Below are 26,657 nucleotides of genomic sequence, written 5' to 3'. Positions count from 1 at the left end.
GCCCGGGATGGAGGCACCCCGGCCTGTTGAAGCGGTCACCAAGGAAGCTCCGGGTGCCTTCCCGCTCTGGGCTATCACAAATAAAGTTGCTACAAACATCTGCAGCCCAGGCTTTTGTGTGGCTGTACATTTACACTTCTCCCGGGGGCAACACTCAGGACTGGCAGTGCAAGGACACAAGGCAACTGCATGTTTAACTTTATAAGAAACTGCCAAGTTACCTTCCAGAGTGTCTTCCAATTTGGCGTTTCTAGCAGCCACGGGCAGTGTCCTGGTCCCTCAGGTCCGCCCCAGCACTTGGTGGAGTGGTTCTTATTTTTGCCCACTTGCTGAGCGTGTTGCAGCACCTCATCCTGGGTTTTATTTGCTTTCCCCTAATGGCTAATGATGTCCTCTTCCTGTGCGCATTTGCCACATGTCTATCTTCTTTGTGAATGGTCTGTTCAAGTCTTTTGTCAATTTTAAAATTAGGTTGCTTAGTTTTTAGAGTTTTGACGGTTCTTTCGCTATTTTCAATACATGTCCCCAGTCAGACACATGCTTTGCAAATATTTCCTCCTAGTCTGTGGCCTGTCTTCTCATTAATTTCATTTTAATGTTGAGCCTCTTTTATGGCCATGTTGTTGGTGTCATTTTCAGGAACTCCTCACCTGGTTCCAGGCCCCAAAGATTTTCTCGTGTGTTTTCTTCTAACACTTATTTGGTTTTGTATTTTGTTTTCAGATCTAGGCTTGCGTTGGTTTATGACTTTTCATCCTCCTGAGTAATGTGGAATTCCTGACTAGAGCTTTTTCCGTAGAGTCTCTGGACAGCTCCTCCTCCGAAAGCACTTCCGTGGTCAGACTCGCTTAGCAACCTGGCCCTGGTGGGTGGGATGCCAGCGGCCGGCCCGCCTTGGTCTCTCTTGAACACCGTGGGGCTATATGCGCAGTCACAGACTCATAAGCTTTGTATGCTGGACTTGCACAGGACTGGGGCTGGACAAAGTCCTCTGTTCATCTGGAGGAAACATGCACAAGCCCGCATCTTTTTTTTTTTTTCCCCTGATTGTGCCTTAGGCTAAGATTTCAGTCTTAGCGAGATCTGTTTCCTCCCTGGCACAACAGGAGGCTTTGAACCCAGTTATCATCCTCCAGGGACAGCACCCTGAAGGTATAAGATGGGTGTCTGAACAATAATTTGTATCACGAACGTTTTATTAAAGGCAGAACTGAGGAGTCTCGTCTTTATTCAAAATAGAGGTGACTTATGTGCCTTTATTGTCTTCCTTGTTGCCAAATGAATTTTTTTTTTTTACTATATTTTTAACCTTTTTTTTTTTTTTTTTGTCTTTTGCTGTTGTTGTTGTTGTTGTTGCTATTTCTTGGGCCGCTCCCGCGGCATATGGAGGTTCCCAGGCTAGGGGTTGAATTGGAGCTGCAGCCACCGGCCTACGCCAGAGCCACAGCAACGCGGGATCCGAGCCGCGTCTGCAACCTACACCACAGCTCACGGCAACGCCGGATCGTTAACCCACTGAGCAAGGGCAGGGACCGAACCCGCAACCTCATGGTTCCTAGTCGGATTCGTTAACTACTGCGCCACAAGAGGAACTCCTAACCTTTTTTTTTTTTTTAAAAAAAAAGGTAAACCATGTTCATGGCAGAAAACGCCTTGTGTGCAAAAGTATGCATCAAGCAGCAGGGGCGGCGGGGGGACCCCAAACCCTGGCATGGCCTCACCTCCCAGAGGCGTTATAACCCTTTTGCCTTGTCTCTCATCTTTCCATGTGTTACTAGCGGAAACAGTACCGCATTCTCTAATTTGTAGCCTGCCGTTCTTCTCTCCGTGCACAATCCATTTTAACCAAACAACTGTTCATGGAAGCCAGAGGTCACTAGCATGACTCAGACTTCACCCCTGGCAGCAGTGTAAACTGGTGCAGCTTTTTTGAAAAGGGAGTTGGCAGTGCAGTTTGCATTTGAAAACCTCAAAAAGTTCCCACCCTCTGGCCCAGTAATACTCTTTCTGGAGTCTTTCCTAAGAAAACAATGAAAAAAATAGGCAAAGATTTTTATGCACAAAAATATATGCTACAGCATGATTTATAGCCCTAAAATACTGGTAACAACTTCAATATTCAGAAAGGAGGGGAGGGTTTGGTAAATGTATTTGGTGAATATTTTGCATCAATTAAACTTAAAAGTTACGTTTATAAAGACCTTTTATTGACATGGAAAAATGCTTATGATACAACATTAGAACAAAAAAGCCGGATATCCAATTATATATGCAGTACGATCTCAATCATCTTTAGGAGGCAATGAACCCTCAACTAAGGGAAGAAAAACACTGACCACGTTATCTCCCAGGGGATTATGGGTGGTTCTTATTATGTCACCTCTGCTCGTCTGTCTTTTTCCGAGATTTCTACAATGAACATGAATAACTTTTAAAATAAAAAGTTTTCTTAAGGATTTAAAAAGTTACATACAAGCCAGGGCCAGTGGATGATCTTGTCCAGTCTTAAGGCAATGAATATAAACTGGAGAATGTTGACAGAACACAGGATTTCTAACTGAAAGGGAAGAGAAGAATCAGTTAAAAGAATGGTTGTATTCAGTACTGCAATTACAGGGTTAACACACTGAAAGGCAATGCAAATCACAACGCAGCAAAAGTTTTACCCTGTCGTACTTGGGGCCTCCTGATTTTTTAGCACCAGAGGAACGAAGCAGTGCTGTGCCGAGGAAAAACCTGGCCCTGGCCTTCTGCCTCGTCCCCTCTGTTCAGTGGCTGCTCGGCCCTTTACCCTCGTCCAGGCCCTGACCTTGTTTCCAGGTTCTCGATCTGTATGGAGGCCGTCCGTGGTGGACTCCCCAAGCTTCCTCCCTGTGCCTACAGCACAAACATCTCTGTTCCTAATCAGCCCTCAACTACCTTCTTGTACCCGGGACTCAGCCTCGCATCCCCATCCTTTTTTTCTGGCTCCTCTCGGACCCTGTCCCATCAAGACATCAATTATGGATTCTTCACTGCATCTTTAACCCCGCCCCTCTAATGAGTCTTCCGAGAAGCACAGAAACGTGTCCCACCCATTCCCATTAAACACAAATAACCCCAAGACCAAATGAACCCACCCCTCCCCTGGTCCGGCACCCCCTCCTGGCCCTAGCTCTCTCTTTCCCTTTCCTTCAAGCTTGGTGAGCCACCGTGGACGCTTAAGTCCCTATGGCCTTGCCCGCCACTCTAAGCTCCATCCACTGGGACCTGGTCTCCCACCCCACGACCCTCCAGAGACTGTCCAATATCCTCTGCAGCGGCGGACCACATCGGTTCGCACCCTCCGGCCTCTCGGCAGCGTCCGGCCTTCTGGCCATGCCTTCCCCCTCCTGGGACCCCAGCCCGCAGTCGCCACCCTCCTGTCTCTGACACGTCCCTTTAGATTGCCTCTTCCTCCCCTTAAGTGGCCCTGCTCCCCAAAGCCTTAAACTCAGCCCTCTCTCCCCGCTAGAGGCGCCCAGGCAGAAACACACAAGCTCCGCCCTGGGGGCGGGGCGGAGGCGTGGCCTCCACAGCCGGGCCTGCAGCACCGGGGCTTCTCGAACCCGTCTCCACCTCAGCCCCGGCCCTGGGGCACTTCAGATGAAGCCGGTCCCTCCCGAGTTCGTGACCCCTGCACCTGTCCCACAGCCTCCCTTCCCACCAGCAGGCACCGCAGCGGCCTGACTCTCCCGTCCGCACCATGCAGACTTCTCTAGAATGGCTAGCGGGTCTCCAGGCTGACGACTGTTGCCTACTCAGGCGCCCCAACTCGCAACCCTGCTCCCACAGCATCCCAACTAGCCTCCCAGCCGCCAGTCGTGCAGGCCCTTGGCTCCCCAACGGCCCGCAGGCTGCCTGCCTTCTGGCCCCAGCGCTCACTGCTCCTCCATGGCTCACCTCCGCCTACAGGAGGGAAGTCACAGGCCGCCTGACCCGGCCCAGAGCTGCCCACGAGCTCCCAGTTCACAGAGCATTGCGGGAGTCAGCAATTCTTTGAGGCCCGTGGGCCAAGAAACACCCGAGGCTTACACTGATCTAAGTCACTAGATCTAAAGTGAGTATCTCCGTCTACGTAGCCACATAAAAAAACACCGCACAGTAAGTCAAAGTGTATTTCATTCTTAAGTAATGACAAGTGGCTCCCAGTGGGCCGAGCATGCCTGCTGGCTACTGCACGTGCCACAAGACACTTCCACCCCCGGCCCCTGTCCTCCAGATGCATTTCGGCAGCGTCCTACCTTCTCACCACAGCGACCGCCAAGAACCTAGCTCCTCCCTGACAGCAGCAGAAGGGGTGTGGTGAGACCCAATTATAAATCTGGAAACTCCCTGGAGTTGTAGTTCATAGCGGACCCCCACAGAGGTCAGGAAGCACTGCTTTTCCCTGGAAATGTCCAATATCCCAAGGTGCCCCTGTGAACTCACAATGGTGCCCTGGGGCAGCTCGGCCAGGGCCTCGAAGACTGAGCATCTGGCCCTTCCTCAGCCCAATCCCTCTGTGCAGCCCCCTTCTCCCCAACTCCCTGCTTTATACTTCATGCCCCAGGCATTTTTAATTTGTCTTTTTGGGGCCGCACCCACGGCATATGGAGGTTCCCAGGCGAGGGGTTGAATTCGAGCTACAGCCGCCGGCCTACGCCAGAGCCACAGCAACGCAGGATCCAAGCTGTGTCTGCAACCCACACCAAAGCGCACAGCAATGCTGGATCCTGAACCCACTGAGCGAGGCCAGGGATCGAACCCGCAACCTCATGGACACTAGTCAGGTTCTTAACCCACTGAGCCACAGTGGGAACTCCTCCAGGTATTTTTTTTATTGTGGAAAGATACACATCCTGTAAAACCATTCTAAGCCTCTTTAGGTGCACAGCTTGATGGCATCGAGTCATTCCGATCACATCATGGTGCCATCCACATTCCATACCTAGGACTCTCTGCATCTTGCAAATCTGTGCTCCAGTCATATCTGAGCCACGGGTCTATTCAGTGTGACAGATTTCTTGTGCCTCTATGTCTTCCTAAGCGTGCTGCCCTCTGCCTGAAACACACCATCCCCTTCCCCACCTGCAAAGGGCACCCTGGCAAGTCCGGACTCCTCCTTCACGGCTCTGGGTGAGCCTGTTCTCCGGAGGAGCTCAACTCTTGGCACGCTGTTTCTTCTCGTAGGTGGACTGCCAAGAGTTGTGGCCATATGAACGACGTAAACTTTACATCAGGAAAATACACTTTCCTGCCCAGTGTGAGCCTAGCCCCTGTATGTGCTTTTACTCTCTAAGAAACCAAGTTCCAAGTGTTTTGCTTTCTTAAACCTCCTCCTCGGCCCTCAGCCAGCAGTCTCGACAGCACTTTCTCAGCGCTCTGCAACCTGGGCCATGCGACTCGCCCGACGGGGAGCTAGGCAATGTGCAGGGGCATTGCTGGGGGTCACGGCAACTTGGTGGACAGCTCCACTCGTGTTTCGTGGGCAGAGGTCAGGAAGAAGCGTCCCGAAAGGCACGGGACAGTCCTGTTCACGACATTTCCTGCCCAAAAGGCCAAGAGCGCACCCATGCCCCACTGGGAACCACTGACCCTGAGTGCGCACATCTCCAGTGTCTGCTCTCGGCAAGTTTGTTCAAATGATTTTTTTAAAGCTTGCTTTTCATTTGCTCAGATCACAGGAAAAAATGCAAAGCAACAGAGGCAGCAGGAAAGGTGGGCAGACTGACTGGGAAGGGTGCCTTTACCTAATACTGGGCATACAGATCTGGGCGAGTTAGATCAGAGGGCAGGAGCTTGTGGGGAAATGTGAGGTGAGAAATGTGACTCTAGGACGTGACAGCACCTAAGTGGCAGTGTTGGCAGGAAGTGTGAACGAGGCCATTCAGAGGCAGTGCACACAGTGAGGACAGAAAATGCCAGAATCCTAAGGAATAGCGACTTGTAAGGAGTAGACGGAGGAAGGAGGATTCGGCCGAGGCGCTGTGCCAAGGGACCGGGAGTGCCAGGAGGAGAGGGGCCAGCTGCCCGGCAGGAGGAGCGCTGAGGAGGCCCCCTGGGGAGTTCCCGTCGTGGCTCAGTGGAAACAAATCCGACTAGGAACCATGAGGTCTTGGGGTCGACCCTCGACCTTGCTCAGTGGGTTAAGGATCCAGCCTTGCCGTGAGCTGGGGTGTAGGTCGCAGACGCGGCTCGGATCCCGCGTGGCTGTGGCTGTGGTGTAGGCCGACGGCTGCAGCTCTGATTGGACCCCAAGCCTGGGACCCTCCAAGTGCCGCGGGTGCAGCCCTAAAAAGACAAAAAACAAAACGAAAGAAGAGGCCCCCCAGACGAGGCCACAGGGCATGGAGTCACGAGAGCACTGCTTTCAGGGGCCCCTGTGTGAACAGAAGGAAGGGGCGCAAGAGCCAGACGCGGGGCTGCGGGGCTTCTGCTGCTGCTGTTCTGCTTTTCCTTCCAGAGGAGAGACCACAGCTACCGGCGAGAGCGTGTATCCTCAGTTCGGGAGCAAAATGCTCAAGGAACCAGGAGCGGAGAGGGTCCGAAGGAGGAGGGGGACAGGCCCGCCCTGGGAGGGAGGCCCCATGTGGGGGGGGGGGGCAGGCGACGAAGCTCTGGGGGGCAGTGAGGGCCTCCGAGGAGTCTGTGCAGACCTATTTCCCTCTCCCGCCGCGGCGCAGGCAAGTCCAAACCACCGGCAAGGAGCCCGAGGGGCAGGTGCAGGGAGGCCGAGAGCGGGTGTAGGAACCTGCTCCCCACTCCTGGCGCTCGGGGCCTGTCCCCCCGGAGCCCCGCTCCATCGCCCTTCCTCTGCGGGCGCTCCCCCTCCGGGTTTCGCCTGTGGCCTGGCTGAAAACCCAGTGTTCTGCGTCAACAGAGAGACACACGACTAGTGCCCGCGTCATCTGTCGCCTCGCACACCGTGATCCAGGGTTCGGGGTGCCCCGCTTCCTCACGGGGGACAGGAAGTCTGCCCCACAGGAACCGGCCAGACCCTGGGCTTGGGAAAACTTTCTTCAAAGGATGACATCTCACCTCCAGTGACCTGTCGTGCCGAAAGCCCCAAACGCAAGCTGCCACGGACACCGGGGAGACGAAGAAGAGCGGCATGAAGACCAGGAGCCAGAAGTGGCTGCCTCTCTCGATCCGGTCACAGACCAGCACTTCGAACATCAACAGGAGCAGGTGGATGCCCACGGCGATCAGCATGGCCTTGAACTCCACACAGGTTTCTCCTTCTGCTCTAAAGACGGACAGAAGAAGAAGAGGAAGAGGAAGACCCTCAGTTCAGAGTCTCCGCGACAAGCCAGCGGCTCAGGGCAAACACCCGCTTAAGTGGATACATGGATTGTATTTGTAAATCTGACAAAAGGGGAAGGCAAATCAGGTAGAAAAAGCTAAGCTAACCTTTAAGAGGAATCTTTCAAACATCCAAGACCTACTACGCAGCAAGAAATGAACACTTATGACCAAACGAGACTGAAACTTTGAGCCGTGTGAAGATAGTCTCAGGAGCAACAGGCAGAGGCACTGTTTCCTGACACTGCACAAAACCACTTTTGTTCATAACCTTAAACGCAGCTACGTCCAAGATGATTTAAGCTGATTGCTTCTACTGCTAAAAACTGACAACTATCCCTTAAATCTCGTGATCCTCATCTCTCGATGAATTAAAAACCACGTCAGCCACATTTCATGCAATACTACAACACTGACTCTAGTGTTACGAACACGTGTGAGTTCTATTTCAAGAAAATATAGTAACAGTTGTTAGAAGCTATTTTAAAATGCAAAAAAAAAAAATTATGAATGACTTTTTATTTTCCTCTCCACTAGGGTGAATTGACATCTGCAGATGCCCATTAAAGACGAGCTATTAAAACGGTTCTTAAGTCAGTATAAGCTGTTTAAAGGATCATGCATGGACTTAAGAGGTTAACAATTGAAAAACGGTAAAGTCACTAATCAGGAAAATGCGTAACAATGCCTTTGCAAGGCCGATGGTGTTGCTTTCAAAACATAGACGAACGTTCGTGACGTGCCATGTCGGTGATAAATACACCTGAGCTTAGGACACAGACCAGATGAGGCCAGCGGGTTATTTCTAGAGAAGCCAACACTGTCCCACTGGACGATGTTGACACTGGAATGACCATGTCTCTACATTCAGGGCACGCAAGGATGCACATACAATTCCTTTTCTTAAAGCAACCTTGAAAAGAATCTTAAATGAAACCAGTAAAGCTCAATGGCTTCCAAACATCAACTGGTGGAACTTAAAATGTTTAGCTATTTAATTTTTCATTCTTTGAGTAGCAACCATTACATATCTGAAAATATCTCAGAAAAAATAAAAGGTTTGTGGCACACAGGTAATCTAAAAAAAACAAAAACAAACTAAGAACTTAAAAAACCTGAGCTACACACGAATGGCCCTCATCTGCCAAGGCTCTCTGGGTGGCTATTTTTAAGTTCTTAGATATGGCTGTGGTAACGCATCCTACATGATCTACATCTTATTTTTAAAGTTCATAAGGAAGATTTCAACAAGTTGAGATGGTCCCAAACTCTACAGTTTTCTCACGTGAGCAGCTGTCCGTGTCCCCCTCTGCCCTTGCCAACTGCCTACTGGGCATTTCTTCACTCCCCATCTTCCTGGTGATGGTTTAGGATAGGCCCTCACTCTCAAGTCCCCCCTCTTCCTTTCTAAAGGTCCCGACTTTGCAAGGGAGAGCAGGGAGAGTCCCATGGGCCCCAGCAGCAGCAGCAGGCTGCACACCAGAGTGAGCCAGTCCAGGGACTTGGACCAGCTAAGGCACCCAAGAAGAAAGGCGTATCGGGGGAAGGTCAAGGGTCCGTCTCTACCTGGCCCCTGAGGCTCTGCTCTCCTTCACAGCATCTGGGTCTCACCTTTTCCTGTCTCAAGGCCTCCCAGTTTCCTGGCCGAGCTGCTCCCCCACAGCACCAACAGCCCTAAAACCTCGGAGCTAGGAGAGCGGGGCGAGGGGAGCGCTCCAGGGCTGAACTGGAGAAGGCTATATATCCGAGGGGTTACAGAGCTGCTCCTGCCAACACGGGGCTTTATACTTCCTTGCCTAGCACAGCATAAAGCTTCTGTAGTCTGGATGCACTTCAGGTTACACAAACTCTTCTGTGCTGGCTCGGAACTTAAGTGCCTCAGGTAGCAGCGCTTTTGTAGAAAAATGGACATCAAACACTTCATTTTTAGAAACTGAGAACTCAGCTCGCCTATGTTAAAGTTCTTATAAACCCTCAGGCAGGCAGAAAAGAAAATAGTCCTTACTTTTTCAAACGTGAAAAGCAAGAAACGACCCTCTCAGGATAGAGACCAGCAGGTTTGGTAGAGAAGTATTACCGATATTGGGGATTTCGTGCCCAGACTCCGGTTCCAACCGAGGCTCCAACAATGACCATTAGCTTCCACAGCCATATGGGAGCAAAGACGGCCCAGTAGCTCCACTGAATGATGCCATCTAGACGAAGGGCCAGCAACACAGAGAACAGCAGCAGACAGGCATAGATGAGGAATTTACTAGAAGAAAAGTCAAATGATTACAGAGGATTCGCATTTACAAATACGTGATATTAAAACGAGTAATACAGCACTATTTTTCAGCACATGAAAAGAGTCCCTCATTCAACATTTTCATTTCTTGAGAAGTTCCGTGCAGTAGGCACCCTGCTGTTAGAGAAGAGAAATATAAAGAGGCCCAAAATAAGTTCCCTGCTTTCCAGGGCCGCCTGGGAGGAGGGAGTCCACACAGAAACATGAGATCATAACAGAGCATGGCATGTGCCAAAACGGGTCCATGGGTGGAGTGGGACGGGAGCCCAGCAGAAGAAATACGGATTCTGTCTGGGGGCACTGGGCAGCAGAGAGCTCGTGACCCTGGAGCTGGTTCTGGGGGGTACCTGGAAAGCTGCCAAGCAGGAAAGGCCGTGAGATGGCGAAGCTTTCCAAGCAAAAGGAACGAGCCATACCAAGGCATGGAGACTGAAAAAGGCCGACATGTTCAGGATGTGGGCAAGTTCTGCCACTGACTGATTACTTGAGTCTGTTTTTTTTTAAAGGTAGCCATCTGCCATATTCATATATGGTAATATTTTAGTACATGTATTAAACTGTTTGTGACTAATTAAATTATATACACATACATACACGCTCATACTTCACATAAAAGGGACTTCATGAAGAGGATGTTTTAGAAATATTAATTAGAAATTACAGGAGTTCCCGTCGTGGTGCAGTGGTTAACGAATCCGACTAGGAACCATGAGGTTGCGGGTTCGGTCCCTGCCCTTGCTCAGTGGGTTAAGGATCCGACGTTGCCGTGAGCTGTGGTGTAGGTTGCAGACGCGGCTCGGATCCCGTGTTGCTGTGGCTCTGGCGTAGGCTGGTGGCTGCAGCTCCGATTAGACCCCTAGCCTGGGAACCTCCATATGCCGCGGGAGCGGCCCAAGAAATAGCAACAACAACAACAACAACAACAACAAAAAGAAAAAAAAAAAGAAAGAAATTACATGGTGTCCCCACTGTGGCATAGCGGAAACGAATCTGGCTAGTATCCATGAGGACGCAGGTTCGATCCCTGGCCTCGCTCAGTGGGTTAAGGACCTGGCCTTGCCGTGAGTGGTGGAATAGGTCATAGACGCAGCTCGGATCCCACGTTGCTGTGGCTGTGGTGCAGGCCAGCGGCTACAGCTCCGATTTGACCCCTAGCCTGGAAAACTCCATATGCTGCAGGGGCTGCCCCAAAAAGACAAAAAAAAAAAAAAAAAAAAGAAGAAGAAGAAGAAGAAGAAGAGAAAGAAATTACACTGCTGAGGACTTCTACTTCCAGCTTTGATATAATAAGAGAGATGGGATTTTCCTTCCCACCTTAAACAAGAAACTGGATGAAATATATGAAACAGCAGTTTTCAGACTCTGGACAACAGGCAATAAAGGACAATAATGGCAGAAAGAAAGAAAACAAAGGAGATAAACTCTGTTAATGCTCCCAGCTTGCTGCCTGGGGGTGATTTCCAGACTTCAGTAAGAAGGCAGTTAGAAAGAAGAAAAAAATTGGGGAAAAAAAGAGAAGAAGGCAATTAGAACCCAATCCTATTGACAATTACATTAACTATAAATGGTCTAAATATCACTAAGGGACAAAGATTGTCAGACTGGATTTTATTTTATTTTATTTTATTTTATTTTATTTTATTTTATTTTATTTTATTGTCTTTTCTAGGGCCGCTCCCGCTGCATATTGAGGTTCCCAGGCTAGGGGTCTAATTGGAGCTATAGCCGCTGGCCTACCCCACAGCCACGGCAACGCGGGATCCAAGCCGCGTCTGTGACCAACACCACAGCTCATGGCAATGCTGGATCCTGAACCCACTGAGCGAGGCCAGGGATCAAACCTGCACCCCAATGGTTCCTAGTCGGATTTGTTAACTACTGAGCCACGACAGGAACTCCCAGACTAGATTTTAAAAAGCAAGACAACTATATGCTACCTATAAGAAACCTAACTTTACCTACCTGCAAAGTGACAGATAGAAAAAGTTATGTCAGGCAAATCCTAACCAAAAGAAGTCAGAGTGACTATATTAACATCTGTTTTAATCTTCTACGGCTGCTACAACAAATTATCACAAACTTAGCAGCTTAAAACACAGTTGTGAATGACAGGAATCCAAACAGGCTTGGTTGGTTTCTCTGCTCAGAGCCTCGCAACGGAAATCGAGGTGTCAGTTAGCTGCGTTCTTCTCAGGTGACTCTGGGAAGAATCTGCTTCCAAGTTCATTCGGGTGGTTGGCAATATGGTTTCTTGTGGTTGCAGGACTAGGCCCTCAGTTTCTTTGCTTGCTGTCAGCTGGGGACTGCCCTTAGCTTCTAGAGTTCTCTCTCGCTCTCTGATCCCTGTACATAGGCCTTTACATCTCAGAGCCAGCACCAGCATAGAGTCTTTCTCATGCTTCTGACTTCTCCTTCTGCCATACTACTCCTGCTTCTAAAGAAAGTTCTATGCTTTTAAGAGCTCATGTGAGTGGACTGGCTCCGCCGGGATAATCCAGGCTACTATTCGTATCCTAAAGTTCACAACTGTGGTAGGCAGAATTCTAAATATGCTCCCCAAATTCCTGTTCTCGATTATTCAATCAAATACTAATCTACATACTACCATGAAAGGACTTTGCAGAAGGCATTAAGGTTACTAATCAGCCAACCTTAAAATAGAGAGATTATCCAGGATTATCCTGGTGTGTCTAATGTAATCATATGATCCCTTAAAAGGAGAAGAGGAAGGCATACAAGTAAGTTAGAGAGATGTGGCAGAAGCGAGATGAAGCAGAAGGGGAAGTCAGAGAGATTCCAAAAGCGAGAAGGACTCAATCTGCCTTTGCTGGCTTTGAAGGCAGAGGAAGGGAGTCATGAGCCAAGGAATGCAGGCAGACTCCAGAAGTTAAGAAGGACTCCTGAAGTTCCCATCGTGGCTCAGCGAGTTAAGAACCTGTCTGTGAGGATGCAGGTTCAATCCCTGGCATTGCTCAGTGGGTTAAGGACCCAGTGTTGCTGCAAGCTGCAGTGTAGGTTGCAGATGCAGCTTGGGTCCTGTGTTGCTGTGGTTGTAGAGTAGGCCTGCAGCTGGGGCTCTGACTCAACCCCTAGCCAGAGAACGTCCATATGTCACAGGTGCGGCCCTAAAAAGAAAAAAAAAAAAAGACTCCTAGCTGAGAGCCAGCCAGGAAATGGGGTCATTAGCCCTACAACCACAAGGAACTAAATTCTGACAAGAACCCAACTGAGTTTGGAAGCAGAAACCTCAAGAAAGGAACACAGCCCTGCTGACACCTTGATTCCAGCCCTGTGAAACTTTAAGCAGATGATCCAACTGAGCCATGCTGCTCTTGTACTTCTGACTTATAGAACTGCGAGATAATAAGTCTTTGGTAATTTTTCATGGGAGCAACAGAAACTAATATCTTAGATACATTTGCAAAATCCCCTTTACCACGTAACATAACATAGTCACGGTCCCAGGGTTTAAGGGCCTGGGTATCTTTTGGGGCGGCGGGGGCGGCGGGGGGGAACCATTCTGCCTCCTGCAATATAAGATGAATACATTTTTTTCTCTTTAGGGCTACACCTGCAACATATGGAAGTTCCCAGGCTAGGGGTCGAATTGGAGCTGCAGCTGTCGGCCTATGCCATAGCTACTGCAACACCAGATCCGAGCTGCATCTGTGACCTACACCACAGCTTTTGACAATGCCTGATACTTAAGGCACTGAGTGAGGCCAGAGATCAAACCTGCATCCTCATGGATACTAGCTGGGTTCATTACCACTGAGCCAAGATGGGAACTCCAGATAGGATTTTTTTTTTTTTTTTTGGTCTTTTTGCCTTTTCTAGGGCTGCTCCCATGGCATATGGAGGTTCCCAGGCTAGGGGTCTAGTAGGAGCCATAGCCACCGGCCTAGGCCAGAGCCACAGCAACGCAGGATCTGAGCCGCATCTGCAACCTGCACCACAGCTCACGGCAATGCCGGATCCTTAACCCACTGAGCAAGGCCAGGGATCGAACCCACAACCTCATGGTTCCTAGTCGGATTCGTTAACCACTGAGCCACAAGAGGAACTCCTAGGAAGTATTTTTGAACAAGGAGTATTACCAAGGACAAACAGGGGCATTCATAATGTTAAAGAGGTGATTTGTCAAAGGAGGATCTAGCAACCATAAATATTTATGTACCTAATAACAAAGCCTCAAAATAAATCTAGAAAATATTAATAATTAAAATATTAAGAAGAAAATAATACTGGAAATTAACACTTCTCTCTCAGTAACTGATATAACACATAGAAAATTACTGTAATAACACTATCAACCAACATTAACTTAATTGACATTGATAAAGTATTCCTCCCAACAACAGCAGAATACGAATTCAAGTGCACATGGAACACTTGCCAAGACAGACCAAATTCAGGGCCATAAAACAAGCCTTAACAAGTGTAAAAGGACTGAAATCATACAATGAGACTGAACTAAAAATCAATAACAAATATATTTGAAAAATTCTCCAAGTACTTGAAAGTTAAACAATACTCTTCTAAATGACACATAGGTCAAAGAAAAAACACAAGGTAAAATTTTCAAATTCTGGACTATGTTAAAGTGAAAATACAAAAGTTCCCATTGTGGCACAGTGGTTAATGAATCTGACTAGGAACCATGAGGTTGCGGGTTTGATCCCTGGCCTTGCTCAGTGGGTTAAGGATCCAGCGTTGCCACGAGCTGTGGTGTAGGTCGCAGATGCGGCTCGGATCCCGCATTGCTGTGGCTCTGGAGTAGGCCAGTGGCTACAGCTCCAACTAGACCCCTAGCCTGGGAACCTCCATATGCCGTGCGAGCGGCCCTAGAAAAGGCAAAAAGACAAAAAATAGAAATAAAATAAAAAAATAAAGTGAAAATACAATATATCAAAATATGTGAGATACAGCTAAAGCAATACTTAAGGGAAATTTATAGTATCAAATGCTTAGTAAAAAAGCTCTCAAATCAACAATCTACAATTCACCGTAAAGAACTAGGAAGAGAAGGAAATTTATTTTAAAAGTCAAAGTAAATAACATACAGACAAATATCAATGAATATAATAAAAAAGCGTTAGGAAAATCAATGAAAGTAAAAGCTGGTTCTTTGAAAAGAAAATTGGTAAACCTATATAGCTAGAGCAATCAGGGAAAAAATAGTGGATACAAATTACCAATACCAGGAATGAAAGCAGAGACATCACTACAAATCCTACAAAAATTACAGGGGATTAGGAGTGGATATTATGAACAATCTTATGCAAGTAAACTTCTTGAAGACATTATCAAAGTTCACACAAGAAGAAATACTTTCATAGCTCTCTATCCATTAAAGAAACTGAAATTGTAGTTGGAACACTTTTTGCAAATAAGATGTCAGACTCAGAAAACATCTACCAAACACACAAGGAAGAAATAGCACCAATTTTTCACAAACTCTTGCAAAAAAAGATGAGGGGGGAACATTTCCCAATGTATTTTATGAAGCCACCATCATCCTGATACCCAAACCTGACCAAGAAGGAAAACTACAAATCATTATCCTTCATGAAGACAGATGCAAACCCCCTAAAAAAGAAAAAAAAAAAAACAGCACATGGACTCCAGCAATATATAAAAAGAATATGACGTTATGACTAAGTGTGGTTTGGCCAGGATGGCAATAACATTTGAAATTAATTAATGTAATTCACTGAATTGACAGAATGAAAAAGAGAAGCCATACGATTATCTCAATAGTTCCAGAAAAAAAATCTGACATAATTCACTCATCATTCAAGATAAAAGCTCTGAACAAATTAGGAATAGAACGCTTATCTGTATATATATATATATATATATATATATATAAAAACTGGTTAAAAATGCCTAACGGTAAAAGACTAAATACTTCCCCGTTAAGACTGAAAACAAGACCAGTACGTCCATTTCCTTACATCTATTCAACATTGTGTTGGAGATCCTATTCACAAAAATAATACACGAAAAATGAATAAAAGGGATAAAGATTTGAAAGGAAGGAGTAAATCTGATATTTGCAGACAACGTGACTACCTATGTAGAAAGTCCTAAGTACTCTACCAAAACGGCTACTAAATCTGATAAGTGCATTTAGCAGAGCTGCAATACACCAAAAAAGCTGCATTTCTATATGTCAGCAATGAGAAAATGGACACGGAGTCTTTTTTAAAAAACTATCATTTACTGCAATTTTCCTATAAACCTAATAATATTTAAAATGAAACGTTTATGGAAAACTACTATTTACAATAGTATCAAAATATGAAAGATTTAGAGGTAAACTGAACAAAATATGTGCAGGACTTATACTCTGAAACCTAACAAACACTTCCAAAAAATGTGAAGATCTAAATAAAAAGGGGAGAGAGACACCATTTTTATAGTTTAGAAAATTCAACCCTGTTTAAATCTACACCCTCTACTCGTTTCCCCCGGTTGCTCTAACAAATCACCCTGGTTTAAAACACTGCGTGTTTATTCTCATAGCTCTGGAGGTTAAAGGTCCCAAGCGAGGCTCATTAGGTTAAAACGAAGGTGTCAGCAGGGCCCTTCTCCCTGCAGAGGCTAGAGGAGAACCAATTCCTTGCCTTTTCCACTTTCCAGAGCTGCATTCCTTGCACGCCTTGGGTCCATTCCTCCGTCATCAAAATCAGAAGGGCGGGAGTTCCCGTCGTGGTGCAGTGGTTAACAAATCCGAAGGAACCATGAGGTTGCGAGTTCGATCTCTGGCCTTGCTCAGTGGGTTAACGATCCGGTGTTGCCGTGAGCTGTGGTGTAGGTCGCAGACGCGGCTCGGATCCCGCGTTGCTGTGGCTCTGGCATAGGCCAGCAGCTACAGCTCCGATTTGACCCCTAGCCTGGGAACCTACAGATGCCGCGGGAGCGGCCCAAAGAAATAGCAAAAAGACAAAAAAAAAAAAAAAAAATCAGAAGGGCAGCATCTTCAAATCCTTTTCTCTGCTTCGATCACATTACCTCCTCCTTTTAATACTACCTCCTTCCGCCTCCCTCTTCTATGGAACCCCATGAATTCATTTAGGGCCCACCTGGATCATCTTTAACTTCACCACATATTTTGCCACACAAGATAATGTTTTCCTTTCTGCCACAGAGGGAAATATTCACTATTCCACGGATTAGGAAGTAGCTATCTTTGAGGAACATCATTTAGCCTTTCACACTCATCAGATTATTCTAAAGGTTCGATGCATGTAATCCCATTTGTTTGTTTTTTGTTTTTTGTTTTTTTGCTTTTCTTCCTCCTGCCTGAGAAAACATATCCAAAAAAATATTGCTAAGGCTGGTGTCGAAGAGCACACTGCCCGTGTTTTCTTCTAGTTTTATGGGTTTAGGTCTTACATTTAACTTTTTAATCCATATTGAGTTTGATCCCTAGCCTTGCTCAGTAGGTTAAGGATCTGGCATTGCTGAGAGCTGTGGTGCAGGTCGCGGATGCAGCTCAGATCCCACGTTGCAGGGGCTGTGGCGTAGGCCAGTGGCTGCAGCCTGATTCGACCCCTAGGAACTTCCATGTGCCGCAGGTGCGGCCCTAAAAAAGACCAAAACAAACAAACAACAAAGCACAAATACTGGTGGCAGGATGCGGAGCAAGGAGAATCCTCATGCACTGCTGCTGGCAGGAACATAAACTGGGGCAGCCTCTACGGAAAACAGTATGGAGGTTCCTTAAAAAATTAAAAACAGAACTACTATATGATCCAACCATTTCACACCTGGGGATTTATATGAAGAAAATGAAAACATGAATTCAAAAAGATATGTGCACTCCTATGTTCGCTGCAGCCTTACTTACAATGACCAAGATACGGAAGCAACCTAAGTGCCCATCAACAGATGAGTATTTAAAAGATGTGGGGTATGTGTGTGATGGAATATCACTCATCCATAAAAAGGAACGAACTCTTGCCATTTCTGACAACACAGATGAACCCAGAGGGTGTTATGCCCAGTGAAACGGGTCAGAGAAAGAGAAATACTGTATAACTTCACTTGTATGTGAACTGCAAAAAACAAAACAAACATAACAAAGCAGAAACAAAGTCATACACGCAGAGAACAAATAGGTGGTTGCCAGAGGGGAGAGTGTTTGGCCAAGCAGCGAGTAGCTCACAGAGCTCTCGAATTAAGATCTATTTGACTCCAAAGTCCCTTTAGCTGAGTACCATACACTGCTGACTTTACAGGAGTAATTCAAAATTCTTGGAAAGCACCTGGATACACACACAGAGGGTTAACAGTGACCTCCAGTGGGGAGGATGAAGGCCGAGCTTTATATTCTGCTTAAGACTGCTCATCTTTCTGAAAGGTACACCCGCTACTTCTGTACTAGGAACAGTAACATAAGAAACGTCCATTGGGGAAAAATGGGGCGATTTCAAGGAGATGGTACTCAGCAAATTCAACTCATAAACAAGCCTCCGGGAGCGCAGCTCCAGCGGGCACGCCATCAGATCTGGAGAGGCTGCTGACTAGAGTGTGCATTCAGGCTTTATTAGACTACTACAGATATTTTCACAGTGCTCTCCTCCATAGAATCAGAGTAATATGTAGCCCATAAGACGGTTGGTTGGGAGTAGAGGGTATGAAAAGGGCTTTGTGTAAAGCATTAAATTAGTGGTTCTCAAAATTTTTGGTAGCAGGACTCCTTTACACCCTTAAAAAAGACTGAGGACTCCAATGAGCTTTGTTTATATGGGTTATACCTAGTGCTATTTACTGTATCATATTTTACAACTGTTATTTAAAAATATGTATTACTTCATGAAAAATAATAATAACCTCGCTATATATTAACATGAACATTATTTTAATTAAAAAACTATTTTCCAAAATTGTTTTTAGAGTCTTGCAATTTTTTTAGCAGGCCCCTAGATTACAGTACCCGCATCTGCATTCATTCTGTTGAGATATGTTGTCTGAGTTCAAGCATATAAAGAAAATCTGACATCACACAGATATGTGGTCAAAAAAGAACTGAGTGTTTAGTTGCTCTTTCAGATAATGGAGGATTTTTTTTTTTTTTTCTTTTTTGGCCGCCCTGCAGCATATGGAGTTCCGGGGCTGAAGTTGCAACCTACACCACAGCTGCGGCAAGGACGGACCCTTCACCCACTGTGCTGGGCCGGGATCAAACCTGCGTCCCAGTGCTCCAGAGACACCACTGATCCTGTTGTGCCACAGCGGGAACTCCTGGATATTTTTCTTTGATAGGACACCCAAACTCAACCAGTGGTAGTTCCCTGAAAGTTAACTGTGGTGTGAAATCTGCCACATTAAAATCTGCTACTTTGCATTCTCTCTTGCACTTGAACGAATCTTTTATCTTCACATGATTATAATGCCATGTAGGGTGACCAGAGAATATGGGTTCACTAAGTAATGAAGATATTTCAAATGCGGACACATTTCACTATGCAACAGCAACAAACAAATCATATTAGTATATGTTACTATCACAACCCCTTTCCTCAGAAATACTTTTAAGTTTTAGAAGGCTGTCAAGCTTACGGTAGTGAGTACAAATTTCCAAAAACTGTGATTGTCCCTCGAAAGCTCAAGTTTTACCATTTGCAAAAAAACCACACCATCAGTTGTTTTCATTGAAGTGACAGGGTCACGTGCATTTCTGAGCAAATGTCTGCTAAATACACAAATACATTTAGCCACAATCTTGTCTGCTAGTTGTCTTCCCAAGTAAAAATGATGTTCCATGAAAAAAGCGGCTTGCAGCTCAGGCATACAAGTGTTTTTGCTTGAGTCAACCACCATACCCCAGTATATAACACATGGCCTTTATGCATTCTTCCTCTTTTGTCACTCGGGGTATTAAAACAGCCGTGCACTCAAGGGTCAAGATTTAATGAGACTGGTATTTCTTCTGCTTTATTAAGGACATTCTTAAGTGAAGCTGACTTTTTTTTTTAACTGCAGGCACCATGTGAAATATCCAGTGACAACTGGTATGATTTCGTATCACTGGCTTGACTTATGCTCAGGTGCCAGCACTTTACCCACCTCTGCTTTCGCACCATCAGTGCAGATGTCAGCCAAGAGCAAGAGGCAAAGAACATCTTACTATTATGATTGGCTTTTCAGGGCCACACCTGCAGCATATGGAGGTTCCCAGGCTAGGGGTCGAATCAGAGCTACAGCTGCCAGCCTACGCCACAGCCACAGTGACGTGCGAGCCAAGCTGCATCTGCAAACGACGACACCACAGCTCACAGCAACGCCGGATCCCTCACCCACTGGGCGAGGCCAGGGATTGAACCCGAATCTTCATGGATGCTAGTCAGGTTCATTTCTGCTGTGCCACAAGGGAACTAACAACCTTAGTATTATTATGGAAATAGGTCTGACCTACCAGACACCTGGAAAGGTTCTCAAGGCCCCAAGGGGGGCTGTGAAAAATATTTTGTTAAGCGCTGCACTAAACACATGTCAGTTATGATTACTCATGCCCAGAAACAAGAGGAGGCTTTTACAAGCTGCTGCGAAGAAAGAGATCTACCACTGAAAAATGCCAAGAGAAGAAGGACTTTGTCCCTAGACTTGGGAGAAGAAAAGGACTTGAAGGGACCTCACAAGCTAGGAGAAGCGAGTGCTCACATAGACAACGGAACCAGCTGCGAGCACTTTTCTCTCTGGAAGCACAGGGGGAGAGAGATCCACAAAATCTAGAAAATCAGAAGCAATCTGTCAACCAAAGCCCATGGCTCCACATATCATTACCAGAAACAAAGGTCTGGAAAGCAGGAAGAACCGTTCAAAGAAAGCAGTAGATCAGAACATTGCCAAATGCAAGGACAATGATAAACATATAGGGTCACAGGTAAATTAGATAACAGGCCGAAGCAAATATTTTCTAAAGGAGTTTCAGACTCTAAAGCAAAAAGCAGATGAGGTGGTGGTGGGAGGTAAACCCTGTAAGCTGGATTCATTACCTTCCCTCAAAGAGTTTTCTTATTTAATAGAAGAGAAGTGGAAATAATGAGGATTACGATGTTGGAAAAGTGAGTTCTGGGGCTACTACGTGAAGAAGGAAAAATAGGAAACAAGATGAACTTGCAAGAGGACAAATAACAGTATAGAAAACAACTGCGGGTACTGGTATTGGAGAAACACACGCAGGATGAAGTGTCCTGGTGTTAGTTTTCTAGCGCTGCCTCACAAAATTATCACCAACTCAGTGGCTTAAAAAAGCACAAACATTTTCTTGACAGACCTGAGTGTCGACAGTTTGAAATGGGTCTCACCGGGCTAAAATCAAGGTGTTGCCAGGGCTGTGATCCCTCTGCAGGTTCTAGAAGAGAAGCTTCTAGGGGCTGCCTCGTAGCCCCTGGGCGCATGAGCCCTTGCTCCAGTTTCAGAGCTCCAGCATTTCGCCTCATGTTGGTTCACTCTGACCGCTTCTTCTGCCTCCTCCTTCTCCATTTAAGACCTGGGGTTATGGGTCCAGCCAGAGAACCCCGAATAATCTCCCTATTTTCAGGTCATCGGATTCGCAATCACAACGCCGGCTACTACCTTAATTCGCCTTCGCCATGCAGTGGAACAAAGTCCCGGGTGCCAAGGATTAGGATGTGGGCATATTTGGGGGAGGGGTGTCATCATTCTGCCTATCACAGGCCTGAAATAAGAAAGGTCACTTGCTGGATTAAAAAATAAGACCTAAATCTGCTGCAGTCAAGAGTCAAGCTTGCAGCCAATGTCAAAAGTCGAATCAACTACAAGAAAGGAGGTGACACAGGTTTGTCGTGACTGAGTAAGGACAAGAGAAGAGCAGTTTACTAGTACAGTGATTAGATAAATTCGATTTCAAAGCAAAAAGTGTTAAAATGACTAATCAAGAAAATCTAAATAATGAAAACCTAAATGACCACAGAATATGAAAATAACCTGACAATATTTCTTTTAAAACTATATAGAGATATTTCCTTGTATTTTTGGCCGCGCCCATGGCATGCAGAAGTTCCTGGGGCCAAGGATTAAACCCACGCCACAGCAGTGACACGAGCCATAGCAGTGACACCAGATCCTTCACCTGCTGTGCCACCAGGGAACTCCTGGAGATATTTTCACTGTGGGCTTCTACGTGCTACTATTAAATCATGACAGATAAAGTCAGTTTTATCAGTAGATAAAGCAGACGAAAGGAACGATGGAAATGAACACTAGAGTAGATAAAGATAGCATGGTTCTATCAAGAGAATTAAGCAGCAGAACCAAAAAAAAAACATGCTTTCACTACAGGCATTGAGAGCCTGCAATGTGTGGAAAAGAACCAGTCTCTGCCCCGAAGATGCTCAAAGATGCTCCAGCCTAACAGGAGCACAGGGGGCTCATCTAGCAGAAAGTCACTATACATCATGGTAAAATGGACATGGAAGATTCCTTTCCTGGGGCTTGGGGGACAGGGAATTCCAGACAAAGGAGGTATGAGAGTCTTCTGTACCCCAGGAGACTGGAACACAGGGAGCACACTCTGTAAATCTTGGGGAGACAGGACAAGAGGCACCAGAGGAAATAAGGAAAAGGTAGACTGGGGAAGAAGGTCGGGGGATTTGAATATCAAGGCAAAGTCCCTGGAATTTATTAATAGGCAACAGGGGGCCACGGAAGATTTTCCAAGTGAAACACTGACAGAAGGCTTAGAAGAGTATGTAAGGCAGACTGCAGTTGCTAGAGACTGGAGGCAGAAATTCTACCCAAGTCATAATCAACTGACAAAAATACACGGAAAATTGCCTAACCCTATGGAGCTTTTTCAAGAGCCACGTGTTAGGCAGTGGAGTGGAGTGGAAGAGATTATTTGTCCAACTTTATTTGAACCTCAGGTTCCCCACAAGCAAAATGCAGATAATACCACTTCTACCAGGCAATGCTGAGGCAAGGATTAAATCACCTACCAGGCGGCCCTCAGTGCAGGGCTTGGCGCCAAGCAGCTGATAATAAATAATGCTTGTTTCCTTCCTTAGATAATGACTAAATCAAGGATGAAACAGGAAACTATTACAGAATATTTAAAATACTACTGAAACACCAAACACCTGGGCTGCTGCCAAAGTAAAGCTATGAGAAAATATATCCACTTCAAAAGTGTAAACAAAAGGAAAAAAGAAAGAAAAAAGAGACAAAAGGAAAATCAATGAACTGAGTTTGTATCTAAGAAATTGGGGGGGAGGAGCCAAAATATGGAAATAATAAATGTAGAAATACAGATACAAAAACGAAATTGATAGGTAACATGAACAGCTGGCTCTTTGAAAACATGACCAAACTCCAGAGGCCACCGAACAAAATATAGTAATATCATCAGAAACTGTAAAAGATGTAATTTGTACACGCTTTTAATTGAAAGAAGAAGAATAGTATATCAACTCTACTAATACATTTTAGAGCCAAGTAAAAAAGATAACTGCATATTAAACGGGAACTTTCAAACTGATTGGTAAGAAAAGATTATGACACAGCAGTAACACAGTGATAAGAAAGTTTATTTAAAAAAAAAAAAGCCTAAACTACATTGAGTTACTTTTCAAGAAACATTCAGATTAGAGTCCAAGTATAAAAATAGACTTTGCTTAATTCTCCACAAACCGGCAAATGGAGGTTCCAATGGATATTCTGGCATCAAACCACTCCTTCCTGCATTTCACTTTTCCAATTACACCTTTAAAATGGATTTACTCCACTCTCATCTGAATCTGTAGTAGCAGCGCAAGATCACTAAGGAGTGTCACATGGGTCAAACTACAAAGCCAGTACCCTCCCTGAAACGTACATGGAGCTTTCTGCTGAGGCTCCAATTCCAGCTCTCCGCTTTGCGGGGAGGGAGAAGGATTCAGGCAGGGAGGGAACATACCTAGTAAAAAGACGACACTGTGAGTATAAAAGTTCTCATATCTTGTTTTCTGCAAGCCAAAAGAATGCAATTAGACTCTTTTCAGAGCCATCAGTTTCCTCCGTGAACACTGCTGGCTCCAAGGGCAGCAGGTGCACGTGCACACACACAGCCCTGTGAGCGCCTCTCTGGCTGCATCTTTAGAGAATGGCTCCACCTGACCTACTGCTAACTGACATTCTCCTGACATTTTAAAGGAACTGCATCTCTTACACTGAGCAGAACCTGCCTGACAAAATTTACAGTCACTTAGTGGCAATTTCATCTGGTTTTATTAAGACAAAAGATGTCTGAGAGCATCTAAGCAGTAAGTATAAGACAACACAAAAGCCAAATAAAAGCAAAGCACTCTTAAGGAGCATTAGAAAGAGCCCAGGCCTTTGAGAACTGGTCACCCACTTCTTAAGCCTGTCCCCACACTGGCTCGCTCCCGTATCCGTGGTAAGGTAAGGGGGCATGAGAGCCCTACAAGAAAGCAAAGTTGTAACAATCTCGTTGGGCAATCATTTTTCTATTAGGTCACAGGTGACAAAGTACGAAGCATCAGTGACAAAGAGCCTCTCTCCAGAGTTCAACTCAAGGCTTTCATCTTAAATTCTAGCTCCTTGTACAGGTGCGGCCTGCGATCAGGCCAGGCAATTAGAAACTCCAAGCTCAGGATCGGGAAGCTTAACGCCCAGAGTCCTAGGAAAGCATCTAAAATGCCTCCAATCCACAGTCTCTCCCCTACAACACAGAGCTCCCCAGAGTTCGTGTCTATCTGTCCTCAACATGCACTCCTGCAGCACATTCATAGCACCTCGACGTCCTGGCCTTCAAGGAACTCGCGGCCAAGAAAAATGTGTGTAATTAGCAAGTAATGGGAATGATATTTTTGAAACCAGAAATTATGCACTCAAATGAGACTTGTCTCCTTTAAACAGCCCCCCTGAGAGGCAATGCACTAATTCCACTTCACTGCTCAAACCATCTTTGGAGCTTTCCTCCTGAAATCGCCTTGACAGCCTGCAGTCTGCTCTCCTGAGTATCCTCAACGCTGCCAAATCCTCACTGAGTGGATTTTTGGAAATGGCCAAAAGTCAGTCTGAGCCAAGTTTAGTGAATAAGCTGTGTGGTCAAACTAGGTGGCACTATTATGGTTAAAAAATGACATACAACTATAAAGCAATGAGACAGATTTTCTTTTATGATGTGCTTCAAAGGAAGTTTCAGATGAGTAGCCAGGAGTAGAGGCAATGGAATAGGTGTGTGTGTATATTTATCTTTTCCCCAAGGAACTTCTCTGAATGAAGGTGCAGAAAGCTCAAATTCAAGGTTTATCTTGTTTAATCGCAATTCATAAATATAAGGCTCCTTAGAATACGGGACCTACTGTGTCATGGCCGGGCTGCAGGGGTGGCACTCAGTTAGAGAGGGGGCACAGCATACAGAAAAGAGCTTCCACAGGAGACACACGTGTGTCAGAATCCTGACCTATAGCCCCTCACCGCCTAGGTGACATCAGGGAAGTCACAAGCTAAGACGCTGCAAAACGAGGCTGATAGTGAACTCCCGGGGCTGCTGTGAAGATTCAAGACAATGGATGTAAAGCACGGACACTGGGCCGGGCATGGGGTGGCTGCCCGAGAAGTCAGAGCCATTATCAACAATCACCCTGGTGTGATCAGCAGGCTTTTCTCACGCCAGGCAGCGTGAGATGACAGAACAACAGATAAAGAGACATCTGGGCGCTGAACACTTCATTAACGGCACCGACGGACACTCACTATCGGTGGATCTAGAGCCTGCTTTCCTAAAAAAACCAGTCGTATGTGAATAACATTCACAGGGACTGTTAACGCTGTGTGCAGTATTTTCAATCACATGGCAAGTGTCGCCTGCAGTGCTCCTACCTCACTGACCTTTCGCCACTGCGTCAACGTACCAGGCCCTGGCGGGACCCCGTGCCTCTGCTTACTGTTCCTCCTAAGATGCCTTTCCTGCCCTCTGGTCTGACAATAGCCTACAATGAAACCTTCTTTTCTTTCTTTTTAGGGCTGCAGGTGCAGCATATGGAAGTTCCCAGGCTAGGGGTCGAATTGGAGCTACAGCTGCCAGCCTACACCACAGCCACAGCCACAGCCACAGCCACGCTAGATCCTTAACCCATGGAGGGAGGCCAGGGGTGGAACCTGCATCCTCGTGGATACTAGTCAGACCCGTTTCCCCTGAGCGGAGACAGGAACTCCCTCCAATTATACCTTCGCATCGACCTGTGGTCCCTCCAGGTCCGCTCTACCCAGAATGAGCGGCTCTCCCCTCCTGCTCCCACAGCATTTGGTTCTTGCTTCCTGTCTCTGGAGCACCTCCTCCTGTGTTGAACTTTAATTTGTTTCCATTCCTGCTTCTCCCACTGGGCTTGAGCTTGGAGAGGGACCATATTCTGTCTTCTAGCGCCGAGCATGCCTCTCAGCACACAGCAGGAACCAGGGAGATGTTGCAGGAATGAAGGCTTTCAGTGGGCTTTACAGACACCTGTTAAAGGCCAGGTAGCTGACTCTTGTTAATTACCAGCGATGGCACTCACTTGTCCTGACTTCAAATAAGAAACACCATCATTTGCACAGGCTGCAGAATGGCTTTAGAAGCTGCAGCATATGGAAGTTTCTAACTGCTACTGACCTCAGTACTCCACGCCCACATGGCAGAACCCTGAGAGCAGCGTCCCTCAGCCTCTGTCCCAGGCCAGGACACCGGTGGGATGTGTCACACTCCATCAGGAGCTCACTGCGGCCGACTCAGAAGGCCTAGCGGGATTCTCACAGCCTTCGAGCACTGCCTGGCTACCAAGGCTCAAGGGCCTTCTCTGGGCCAGCAACTCCACAGGCAGCAGGAAATGCCAAGGCTCTGTGGCAGGGGTAGGGCGCCGGCTCAATGCCACCCACTCCCAGGACACCTTGGAATCAGAGTTTGTCAATCTATATACTTCTGACAGTTTGCCCATTCAATAGACAGGGCTCCCTGGCTGTTAAGAAGCCTTGGGCATTCGGGGAAGGACTTGGTGGGTCTGGTGTTTCAGCGAACCTTAACCTGTGTAACTCAAAAGAAGCCCATGCTCAACTA

The 26,657-nt window shown here is 46.5% G+C and overlaps 1 protein-coding gene across 2 annotated transcripts in view; it reads right to left on the bottom strand.

Moving 5' to 3' along the window:
• Window positions 1-26,657, bottom strand: part of TMEM185A (transmembrane protein 185A) — a 34,262-nt gene that overhangs the window by 4,464 nt on the left and 3,141 nt on the right. Inside the window, exons 2-4 of one of the 2 annotated variants that reach the window (XM_047764957.1) lie at window positions 9,380-9,556; window positions 7,039-7,246; window positions 2,474-2,557 (exon numbers count right to left, since the gene is read on the bottom strand). In XM_047764957.1, the coding sequence (XP_047620913.1) occupies window positions 2,474-2,557; window positions 7,039-7,246; window positions 9,380-9,556 (469 nt within the window). Of the gene's footprint in view, window positions 1-2,473; window positions 2,558-7,038; window positions 7,247-9,379; window positions 9,557-26,657 lie in introns of those variants that run through there. The other variant, XM_047764958.1, reaches the window with a different exon arrangement.

Source organism: Phacochoerus africanus, chromosome X (assembly GCF_016906955.1).
Source record: "Phacochoerus africanus isolate WHEZ1 chromosome X, ROS_Pafr_v1, whole genome shotgun sequence".
NCBI lineage: Eukaryota > Metazoa > Chordata > Mammalia > Artiodactyla > Suidae > Phacochoerus > Phacochoerus africanus.
The sequence above is the reverse complement of the archived record's forward strand: the minus strand, read 5'-3'. Positions and strand labels throughout refer to the sequence as shown.